The 12,500-nt window shown below is 38.8% G+C and overlaps 1 protein-coding gene across 8 annotated transcripts in view; it reads left to right on the top strand.

Annotated features, from left to right (window-relative positions):
• LOC144980246 (coiled-coil domain-containing protein 180-like) overlaps window positions 1-12,500 on the top strand; it is a gene marked incomplete at its 5' end in the record, with an annotated part of 129,694 nt that overhangs the window by 101,057 nt on the left and 16,137 nt on the right. For all 8 annotated transcript variants that reach the window (XM_078927869.1, XM_078927868.1, XM_078927867.1 and 5 more), the window contains 5 exon segments: window positions 345-501; window positions 3,996-4,140; window positions 7,525-7,685; window positions 8,733-8,870; window positions 12,142-12,253. In XM_078927869.1, the coding sequence (XP_078783995.1) occupies window positions 345-501; window positions 3,996-4,140; window positions 7,525-7,685; window positions 8,733-8,870; window positions 12,142-12,253 (713 nt within the window).

Below are 12,500 nucleotides of genomic sequence, written 5' to 3'. Positions count from 1 at the left end.
CCGTGGGGCCTTTTGAAGATACATGCCATTGAAGATTGAAGAAAAACTGAAGGCTTAAATGGTGAGAAGCTGAGAAGGTGGCACAAAGCGGACAATGCAAAGGGCCTATGAAATGTTCCAGTGGAGTGAAGGGCCTAAGTTAGTAAGTAAGTAAATAAGTCACCATTTTAGCAACCTAACTATCAAACGATCCATTTAAATGGAGGGGTTCTAATTTCAACATTCAACCCTCTCTCTCTCTCTCTCTCTCTCTCTCTCTCTCTCTCTCTCTCTCTCTCTCTCTCTCTCTCTCTCTCTCTCTCTCTCTCTGTCTGCCCCCTCCCCCCACCCTCCCACCTTCCCAGAACTCGTCGCAGCAACAAGCTCAACAAGGCTGACAAGAAGTTCCAAATGTTTGGAGAGAAGGGAGAAGACGAAGGCGAGAACGAGGCCCAACACTTCATGGCCATCATCCAGAAGACTCTGAAGGAAGCCCTTGACGGTCTTCTCACCACGGCTGAGGTATATTATGATATTTAAAATTGAGCTTTTATATAGCGCAATATCCACTAAACGTGCTCAAAGCGCTTTACAGGGGGTCCCTGGTCAACAGCAACATTTAACATGTAGGACGGGACATGACGCCTGCTAGGCGATATTACAATTTTTCGGACAAAGACAACGCTGTTAACGACCAGGTACTCATATTACACCTGAGTACGGTGAGAGAATGTGAGTAAAGAGCCTTTTCCAAGGACTCAACTATGCGCCGAGCACGAGGCTCGAACACTGGACCTTCCGATCCGAAAGGGAGTGTCATACCACTAGACCACATAGCCGCATATTAAATATGTTATGGTCAGATGTATGGGAAAGGTATCCAGAAACATCAGTCGGATGGTGAAAATCTGAAAAGGTTTGAACTGAGATATTGCCACGTTTAGTTAGAAGGTCAATTTTTATCCAAAATGAGTTCTTGTCGTAAATGATTATTAAATCAATCCTTTTTTGTACATCTTCGGGAAATATCAAAGCTTAACTTCACTTCTAAACAATTTTTACAGCTAGTCAAGCTGAAAAAGTATGAAATTCGAGAAAAGTTGCTGGATACCTTTCCCATACATCTGCCCATAACTTCATGAAAAATCACCCGATTTACTTCAAATAAAGATTTAAATGGTCTGGTGAGGATATTTGTTCAGAAAATGAAAAAAAAAATTGTAAATCCAAAATTTTCACCTTCCGACTGATTATGTCATGCACTCACACAATACGATTATTTCATTTTTGCTTTTATTTAACTCACTCAATCCTAGAGATTTTCGCTACTTTTCAAAATTGGAAAAAAAATGTATTAAAAATGAGCATGTGCATAGATAGTTTTATTCAACTACCTAATAACATAAGCTTTGATACTACGCCTATAATTTGTTTCAGAAAAATAGAATGAATAGGCATGGGGGTAAAAGTAAACCCGGGTAAACTACGGATATAGTCGGTGTTAGGGTTGAGTGAGTTCATATTTATTCTCCTCAATAATGCATTTAGATTCAACCCAATGTTCATGTTTTTGACTGTGAATTAAATTTTCAAAGTCTAGTTTGCCCCAAAATAATACCAGATTTGTAATTGACTGAAGAAGGGTTTTGAGCCTGAAACCTTCCTTTCTTTGTATTTCTTTACTTTTTTTAAAGGTTACGCTAGGTGATCTTGTGTTATGACACTCGCCTTTGAATCGGAAGGTCCAGGTTTGAGTCCCGTCTGCAGTATAGTTGAGGCCTTGAAAAAGGCTCTTTACTCACATTTTCTCACTGTACTCAGATGTACAATGAGTACCTGGTCTTTAACAGGGCTTTCTCTGTCCGAAAAATCTAATCGTAATATCGCCTAACAAACGTCATGTCTTGTCTTGTCCTACATGTTACATGTTTCTATTGGCTAGGGACACCCCTTGTAAAGCATTTTTGAGCACGTTTAGTGGATATAGTGCTTTAAGGAGGCTCAAGGTTTCACATTCTTACTCACTTGCTTTCCTTGATATGATTTGTATTGTTTTGTTTTTTTTGCTATTGGCTAAAGAAGGGTTTTGAGCTCGAAACGTTCCGTGTTTGGTATTTTGATCATTGTTTTAATTTTTTATTTATTTATTTAATTTTTTTTTGGATTCTCTCGTTATAATATTCATTTTTTGTTCATTACTTCTTATCGACATTATAACTGTTGTGAGAGGGGGGGGGGGGGGTTTGTGCCGCCTTTGAGAATAACATTAAAAACTGTTGAAAATTATATTATTTATTAGCTTTCTTTTTGCTATGCCAATGGGTGGGGATCCTGACCTCCCATAGTGGGCAGGGAGGTACACACTGTGTCTTCTATCTCCTTATATCTGTTTTCCAACATGCTTTCTGTCTTGGTCTTGGAATGAGATTACTTAGTTTTTTTCCTGGCCCTGGTCGGAGTCCTGGCTGGGAGGGAAACAGTCAAATGCATAGTTATTGTTTTGGGAGATGATATTTTTTCCTTGTAAATCATCTCTCTGTTATGTAGTAGTATATTTGTTATTTTTTAATGTATAATGTAAGCATTTGAGTGTGTTCCTCTTTGTTGGATTTTGTTCTTGTGTCCGGATGAGACTTATAGGTGATCTCAAACTACATTGGTGATATGCTCTTGGAATCTACATCTGATCCCTATTTGTTCCCAGTTCCCCTATGTCTTACTTTCTCTTGGATGCTTCAATTGTAATTCTAGAACTTTTTACTATCCCATTTTCTTCCTTTTTACTGCCGCTGATATAACCTAAATGTGTTGCAAGCGCTGTAAAACCCTTAAAAACAAACAAACAATTTGCTATGCCAATTTTGTATTAATTCTCTGGTGAACGCCCCGAGCGACACGTTTGTTTAATCTTGTATTGTTCGTTTGTCTTTGTTTTTTTGTTTATGTTTGTTGTTGTTGTTTTTGTTTTTTCTGTATATTAAATTAACCTTAGAATTTCCACGTAAATACTTATGAATTTGCTTTTTTTCGGTTTGTTTTTTTTTTGTGTGTGTGCTAGGCACATTTTATGTCAATTAAACCAGTATATTTTTGACCAATCAAAACGTGGAATAACGACTGTACGAGAGGCGTGGTTATCTAGGTGTCTATTTGCTAAGTAACTCGCTGATCGACACATTTGTTTCATATTTTTATAGTTTGTTTGTTTTTTTGGGGTTTTTTAAAAATTGTAGAATAGCATAAAAATTACCACGTTCATACTTATGAATTTCTTTTTGCTACACCCGTTTTATATAAATTCTCTCAAAGTCAAGAGAGGGGTCCCGAAATTGAAATCTCTGTTGGTCAAGCATCCGCTTCACACTCAAAGGGACTAAGATCAATCCCAGATGCATTCAAGATTTTATAAAATTCCGACCCCCCCCCCCCCTCCCCCTCCCTTCCCTTTTCTACCCAGCAGTGATTGGGTTGATGGCTGTGTTAGATCTGGCAGAATAGACTCTAGCATTCTATCCAAAGTATAGCGTGCAATTTCTTTTGTCCTGTTATACACTATAGAAACCAGGATAAACTCCGGCTCCATGAGCCTAATGACTGAGACTGAGACGGACTACAAGATAGAACCCAGGTTCAGACAATATCTATTTTGAGTTCCACTCTCTGCAATGCACATATTATTTGTGTGGCTATGTGGTCTGGTTTTAGGACACATCGCCTTCAATCGGGAAGGTCCAGTTCAAGTCCCGCTCTGAGCAGCGCATAGTTGAGTCCTTGGAAACGGCTCTTTACTCCCATTCTCTCACCGTACTCAGGTGTAAAAAGAGTACCTGGCCGTTAACAGCGTTGTCTCTGTCAGCAAAAGTTTTTTTTAAAAAATGAAATATTGTCCAACACACGTCATCGTGTCCAATCCAGTGTTGCTGCTGGGCTAGGGACTCGTTGTAAGGCGATTTGAGCACGTAGAGTCTCAAGTTTGTTTTTTTATATTGTTTAGTTCATTGTTGATTCATCCACAGGTTTTCTACCGTCAGAAGGGCCCCCGACCAGTGACAAGGCCCCAGGCCCTGCAGGAGACTTTTGAGCAATGTGCAGACATCATCACTCAGAAGATGCAGTCCTATCACCAGCAGTCGGACGAGTACCACAACCAGTGTCTGCAAGGTTTGTTGTTCATGCTCTTAGCCAATCCGACAAACAAAGTCGTCAAATAGAAAGCAGTTTTATGAGACTCTTCTCATCAAAGGATAAGGTCCTGCTTGATAACTCAGTTGGTGGATCATTCGCTTCACACGCAAAGGGGCAGAGTTCAATCTTAGTAGGTGCAGTCAAGCTTTTTTTTAAGAAAAAAAAAATTAACCCTCATGTCCACCTGACATTGATGTTGGGTAGCTGGGTATGTTAGATCTTGTGGAAAGTACTTTGCGATAAACTAGCATCCTATCCAAAGGGTAGCATACAATTGCTATTGTCCGTTTCAAGCTATAGAAACCGGGATAAACTCCGGCTCCGTGGGTTTAGTGACTCTGAAGGACTAATTCTCATCAAAACGGTATCGTATTGGGGCAAAAGGTTCACATATTACCAGGTCTGACAACCGATTGCAGTTAGCTTCTACAGTCGTGACGCCACTTCTCTCGTAATGACGCATGGTAACTTAGTAACTGGCTCTAAAATATGGGAACAATGGCGGATGCCCTTATGAAATATTTCTCCGACGAGCAAAAAAATGTATTCAGAGGAGAAAAACATTATTTATTAACTCGATGATGTTTTGAGTTTTATACATTCTGATCACATGACAAATGAAAAATTCTAGCCAGCCTGAAGAATAAAGAGTACCGGTTTTTTCTTTGTTTAGAACCACACTGCTCATCGTTGCTGGGCGACGTGACATCAGACTATTGAATCCAATCATGGGGTTGATTTAAAATTGTTGTAATGGACGATATTGTGCGTTGTTTTGAGAGTATTTCTTCCATTGCAATAGTAAACCCAAACATAAATGTTAAAAATGCGGCTATGTTGTAATATCACCTATCAGTAACAGGCGTTCATGTCCCCTCCTAAAGGTTAACTGTTTCTGTTGGCCAGGGACCCATTATATGACACTCGCTTACGGATCGGAAGATCCTGGGTTCGAGCCTCGCGCTCGGCGCATACTTGAGTCCTTGGAAAAGGCTCTTTACTCGCATTCTCTCACCGTACTCAGGTTTAAAATGAGTACCTGGCCGTTAACAGCAGGGTCTTTGACTGAAAAATTGTAATATCGCCTAACAAGCGTCATGTCCCCAACTACATGTTAAATGTTGCTGTCGACCAGGGATCCCTTGTAAAGCGCTTTGAGCACATTTAGTGGATATTGCGCTATATAAATCTCAATTTAGAAAAACATTTTTTTTACAGTGAATGACATATAATCAGTCGGACGGTGAAAAGGTTTGAACTGAGATATTGCCAAGTTTAGTTAGAAGGTCAATTTTTATCCAAAATGAGTTTTTGTCATAAATGATTAAATCAACCCTTTGTGTACATCTTTGGGAAATATCAAATCTTTATTTCACTTCTAAATATTTTTTTACAGCTGGTCAAGTAGAAAAAGTATGAAATTTGAGAAAAGTTGTTGGATGCCTTTCCCATACATCTGACCATAACTTCATGAAAAAGCACTCGATTTACTTCAAATAAAGATTAAAATGCTCTGACGACCATGTGCTTTTTGAAAATGCAAAATAATGCAAATCCAAAATTTTCACCTTCCGACTGATTATGTCATGCACTGTCACAAATGGGTTATCAGACCTGAAAAAAAAGTAAATGGCAGTTGAAAATTGAATTGTGGTATGACACTCGCTTTCGGATCGGAAGGTCCTGGGTTCGAGCCTCGCTCGCTCGGTGCGTTGTTGAGTCCTTGGAAAAGCCTCTTTACTCGTATTATTTCACTGTACTGAGGTGTAAAATGAGACCCTGGCCGTTAACAGCGTTGTCTCTGTGCGAAAAAAAAATTGTAATATCGGCTAACTGGCATCATGTCCCGTCCTAAAGGTTAAATGTTGGATTTGGCCAGGAACCCCTTGTAAAGTGCTTTGAGCTTGTTTAGTGGATATTGCTCTATATAAAAGCTCAATTTTTAAGCACTTTGAGATGCAATTGCATAGAAAGCGCTATACTAAATGTAACAAGAGATGAAGTGAGTAGGAAAGTGCCAGAAGACAACAGAGAATAAAAAATGTTCGCGGCGGTGATGGGGGTCTGAACCCGTGACCTTATTGTTATTATTACCGCCTGGCAAATTTTTATTCTCTGTTGTCTTCTGGCACTTTCCTGCTCACTTCATCTCTTGTTGTTACCAACATAAGTGCCTGCTCCTCTCACTTTTCTTAATTAGTTTACTAAATGTACATCATTAAACTATGAGTTTTGAGTAATCTGATTTATTGAAGAAAATGAATATATCGCATGGGTGCCAGTTTCCTGGTGCAATCCAGAATTTCAACTGTTTGAAGCGGATTTTAATTTATTTCCGACATCTAGATTATCTCAATATAATACCATTTAGAGGCAATTAGTCACATTTCAATATGAGTTTCAGTCTTTTTTTTTAACTTGATAGAATAGGATTTCAGTTTTTTTTAATTTGTTAGAATTGGATTTCAGGCTTTTTTAAAATTTGTTAGAAATGGATTTTAGGCTTTAAATTTTTTTTTGTTAGAAATGGGTTTTAGGCTTTTTAAAATAGGCTACATTGCTAGAAATGGATGTTAGGCTTTTTAAAATACATTGTTAGAAATGGATTTTAGGCTTTTTAAAATACATTGTTAGAAATGGATGTTAGGCTTTTTAAAATACATTGCTAGAAATGGATGTTAGGCTTTTTAAAATACATTGCTAGAAATGGATGTTAGGCTTTTTAAAATACATTGCTAGAAATGGATGTTAGGCTTATTTGAATTTGTCAGAAATGGATTTTAAAAGAAGTTCGATCCCCCAGTCGAGATAGACTGATTTTTTTTTCTTTGTCTGGCACCTTTCATACACACTTGTTCAATTCTTTATCTTAAACCAGTGCCCGATCCTTCATTTATTAATTTGATATTTTCAGAGAAACAACTTTTCTTTACACCTCTTCAATCAACGTATGTCCTGTTCAGATGATGTGCGGCTATGTGGTCTTGTGGTATGACACTCGCTTTCGAATCGGAAGGTCTTGGATTCGAACTTAGCTCAGGGCAGAGTTGAGTCCTTGGAAAAGGCTCTTACACAGTCTCTCACCGTACTCAGGTGTAAAGAAAAAGTATGTGGTCGTAAACAGCATTGTCTCTGTGCCAAAAAAAAATAATTGTAATATCACCTATCATTAACAGGCGTCATGTCCCATCCTAAAGGTTAAGTGGTCAAGCGCTTTGAGCACGTTTAGTAGATATTGCGCTATATAAAAAGCTCAATTTTAATTGATTCTATTGATGCCCATGAATGGCAAATAGCCTTCATTTTTGAATGCCTCTATCCTTCGGTATCCATTCAACTTACTTTGATTTTGATCCTCAGAATTCCGTGCCCAGCTCATTCGCCTGGAGCAACTGACTGCCCACGTTCCCAGCCTGGTCATCAAAGACCTTCTGAAACAGGAAGTACAGCATGTCATGGACAGCCAGGCAGCTCTCATGGAAGAATTCCAGTCAGCACTTGATGAACTTGCTGAGCGACAGGTGGAATTTGGAGTGTTTTTTTTCTTTTTTTTCTAGCTAAATCTATTTATATTTCAATGTTGTATTGTTTTTCTAATCATCAGGTGTTGTCTGTAGGGGTCATTCTGTTATTGTATGAAGGAGTTTAAATGACAATAATATTCAAATTATTATTGTTATTATTATTATTATTATTATTATGATTATTATTATTATTATTATTATTATTATTATTATTATTATTATTATTATTATCATTATCATTATTATTATTATTATTATTATTATTATTATTATTATAATTATTATTATTATTATTATTATTATTATTACTATTACTATTACTATTACTATTATTATTATTATTATTATTATTATTATTATTATTATTATGCACACTTGAATTTTATTTTTAACGAGAAAAGAACAACCCAGGAATACAGACACTACAATTCTCTCTACATTTTGCTTTGTTTTTCAATGTTCCTCTCTGTTAATCGTTTTGCTGACGAGGGGTTTGTACCCAAAACATCATATATCTGTACTGTCCCCATCAAAAGCCATTCCATGTTCACCTGTTTGTTAGTATTTCTATTGTCCCAGGCTTCAGGCTGCCCCCATCGCTCTCTAGATTGGTCACACGAAAAAGCTATAGTAAATCAGTGCTGATGGTTTTCCTCTGATCCGCGGAAATCCGCGATTTTTGTGTCAGAGGAGGAATTTCCTCCTTTAAAAAAATGACAATATCATCAATCAAATTTTATGGCTTTGAGAGATTTGATGTGTGGTGGAACAAACTGGTGCAGTGTCCCCACTATCCAGAAGATAGCTAGAGTAGTTTATCACCTCAATGGCTCTAAAAATGGGCGTTGGTGAAGTAAACATGTGGCGTAAAGAAAGCCATTCACAATTTTCCTCCTTTTTCCCTTTTTGTCACCATCAGCACTGTATAGTAAATGAAAGAGGAAAGAGCGTGCTGTTGTGAAATTGGCCTTGCGTTTTCGAAAACTAATGTATCTCATATATTTATTTTATTTATGTCCCTATTTATTCTGCATGTTTCCATAGACAAACCATAAAGCAACCTTGAGGCCTAAACTAGGACACCCTAACCAGGTCGATGTACTGGAGGAATTGTGTGTGTCAGAAAAACAGAGACAGGATGACTACACAGAGGCCGTGTCCCAACACCTTCAGGATAGACAGGTAACACACCACAACACATTCAGGATAAAGAGGTAACACACCACAACAAATTCAGGATAAAGATGTAACACACCACAACACATTCAGGATAGACAAGTTACACACCACAACACATTCAGGATAAAGAGGTAACACACCACAACACATTCAGGATAGACAGGTAACACACCACAACACATTTATGATAAAGAGGGAACACACCACAACACATTTAGGATAGACAAGTTACACACCACAACACATTCAGGATAGACAAGTTACACACCACAACACATTCAGGATAGACATGGAATACACCACAACACTGTCAGGGTAAACAGATAACACATCACAATAACACATTCAGGATAGAGAGGTAACACACCACAGCACTATCAGGATAGACAAGTAACACACAACAACACATTCAGGATAGACAAGTAACACACAACAACACATTCAGGATAGACAAGTAACCCACAACACATTCAGGAAAGACAAGTAACACACAACAACACATTCAGGATAAACTGGTTCTGATCTCATTGGAAATGTAAAACCACTCTTCTGAATAACTGAGAACATACCGTGTGTAATTGTTCTTCTGCTGTCAGAGTTATGGCATCTTTTGTGGCTATGTGGTCTTGTGGTATGACACTCGCTTTCTGATTGGAAGGTCCTGGGTTCGAACCTCGCTCGGCGCATAGTTGAGTCCTTGGAGAAGGCTCTTTACTCACATTCTCTCACCGTACTCAGGTGTAAAATGAGTACCTGTCAGTTAACCGCGTTGTCTCTGTCCCAAAAAAATTGTAATATCGCCTAAAAGGCGTCATGTCTCGTCCTAAGTGTTATGTGTAGCTGTTGGCCAGGGACCTCTTGTAAAGCGTTTTGAGCACGTTTATTGGATATTGCGCTATGTAAAAGCTCATTTTATTATTTTATTATCTTATTTTCTAGTCTAAATGTGCATAATATGCTGGTTGTCAATAAAGATCATCCATCCTCACTCTTTAACGTTCCGTAGTCCTAAGAATCTGCCTATACCTGCTACTGAAATAGTTATGTCACCTTACCGGTCAATATGAAACATATTCATCTTTTGTCCCCCCACTGGCTGGTTACATACACACTTCCAAGCAGTTTGGAATCGGAATCGTAGACAGTGTGATGTTACAAATTTTTTTGTCACTTTTCTGAATTAACATTCACCCCAAATACTGGAGTATACTGAATGTCTCAATCGTTTTTATGTTACATGTTTCTGTTGAGTATATTGGCTATATAAAGCTTAAATGCTGGGCAACTAACTTTGCGGCGTTTGTGTGTGTTGAACCCTTGACCTCAAGCAGTCAGGAAGAGCAGCTCAAGGTAGAAATATAGTTTGAAACCACTTTTTAGTGGAGTGGTGGATAGCTCATACGGTAGAGTCATGCTCTCTCTCTGGCGAGGCGGAGTTGTCGTACCAGTCAGGTCACGGATACGAAGATCCTCACTTCAAGCCTTGCTCGGCGTATAGTTAAGTCCTTTGAAAAGGCTCTTTATTCAAATTCTCTCACTGTACTCAGGTGTAAAATGAGAACGTTGTGTCTGTCGGAAGAATTATAATATCGCCTAACAGGCATCGTCTTGATCTACATGTTACATGTTGTTGTTGGTCAGGGACCCTTTGCAAAGCGCTTTTAGCTGGTTTAGTGGATATTGCCCTATATAAAAGCTCAAGTTTTGTCTGTTTTTTGTTTTTTTTCAAATTTTCTTGTAGTTTATTTAATAATACACATAAAAACCAAAACACAAAGATATTTTAAGTCATTTTTACCATCAGCAACACAAAACTTTAGGACGATTAAAAAAAAAAATAATAAATAAATAAAATTCCCTTTTTTCATCCCATTGGGGAAATTTGTCTCCCGGGTCTATTTCAAGGGAAGACTGGAATAACCCAGGCGTCAGCCGCAGTGCAGCACCGCAAATTGAGCTAGGGCGAGGTGACTTACTCAAGGCCACACAACGCAACGGCGGGTGATCGAACTCGGTGCCTTTCGGGTAGGAAGCAAAGACCGTACCGCTGAGCCGCGATGCCCCTGAAATACATGAAATTTGAAAGATACTATATGACTCGCTGTAAAATCTATTTATTTATGCATGTTGACATGGTGTTATATTTACATTACTTATTTTTTATTTATACATTCAAATAGGGATAGCGTGGCTCAGCGGTACAGTCTTCACTTCATAACCGAAAGGTACCGAGTTCGATCATCCATCGCTGCACTGTGTGGCCGTGATCAAGCCACCTTGCCCTAGCTCAATTTTCAGCGCTGCATTGCGGCTGACGCTTGGGTTATTCCAGTCTTCCCTTGGAATAAACCATAGAGACAAATTTCCCCTATGGGATGAATGTATTATGCAATGTTTTTCTTTTCATCACCCTGTGTTGTCTGGTGTGCACAATCCTTCCCAATATATTTTCAAAATTCTATTTCCGTTCCAAATCCATTTTTACAACTCTATTCTATCTACTTACCCGATTTTTATAGCTTTGCTCATTCGGCTATGTGGCCTTCTGGTATGAAACTCGCTTTCAGATCAGAAGGTCCTGGGTTCGAGCCACACTCGGCACTTAGTTGTTATGTTTAGTTGTACCTAGGTGTAAAATGAGTATTTGATTGTTAACAGCGTATTCTCTGTTTTTTTTTTAATGTAAAATTGCCTGTAACGGGCGTCATGTGTCATTGTATGTGTTGCTGGAGGCTTGGCACCCTTTGTAAAGCTCTTTGAGCACATTAAGTTAATATAAAAATTGCGCCCCTATGCAATAATGGCACCATAAGATCCCGTCGCCCAGGCATTCCATGAAAATATATGTAATAGATAATCCATCAAACAAGATGTCTGATGTCAACAGAAATCACCCATGTTGTCCAAGTGAGCAAATTGGGGGTTAATTATCTTGCACAAGGATAAAAAAGAAAGTGCCTGAAGCGGGCTGGAAACCGGGACCTTCCGGATCACAGCGCAATGCCTTAACCACTCGGCCACACTTCATTGTCCAAGTGAGCAAATTGGGGGTTAATTATCTTGCACAAGGATAAAAAAGAAAGTGCCTGAAGCGGGCTGGAAACCGGGACCTTCCGGATCACAGCGCAATGCCTTAACCACTCGGCCACACTCCATTCCCTCCCCCCCCCCCCCCCCCCCCCCATTTTAGTGGATATTGCGCTATATAAAAGCTCAAGTTGTCAAGTAGATAATTTTGATTTATTTATTTATTCTCTCTAACCACGACTCCCAGCAAAATGCTCTTGAACAATCCAAAGATTTCTTGGACAAGCTTGTGAAGACAGCGGAGGCCCAATTGTTGCAGTACGACAACATGTTGGTGGTGGACGATGTGGAGAAAGGACGTAAGTTACATACACAAGATTTAAAAGTAGTCATCATGCACAGCCACTATGGAGCTGGAGTTATCCTGGTTTCTTTAGCGTGAAGGCTCAGTTGTTGCAATACGACAACATGTTGGTGGTGGACGATGTGGAGAAAGGATGTAAGTTGCATACACACGATTTAAAAGTAGTCGTTCATACAGAACCATTTGGCCCGTCTATGGAACTGGAGTTATCCTGGTTTCTTTAGCGTGAAGGCTCAGTTGTT

Source organism: Berghia stephanieae, chromosome 9, assembly GCF_034508935.2.
Source record: "Berghia stephanieae isolate SIO BIC M18660-M18661 chromosome 9, UCSD_Bste_1.3, whole genome shotgun sequence".
In the NCBI taxonomy this organism is placed as follows: domain Eukaryota; kingdom Metazoa; phylum Mollusca; class Gastropoda; order Nudibranchia; family Aeolidiidae; genus Berghia; species Berghia stephanieae.
This window is presented reverse-complemented; position numbering and strand designations above follow the sequence as displayed.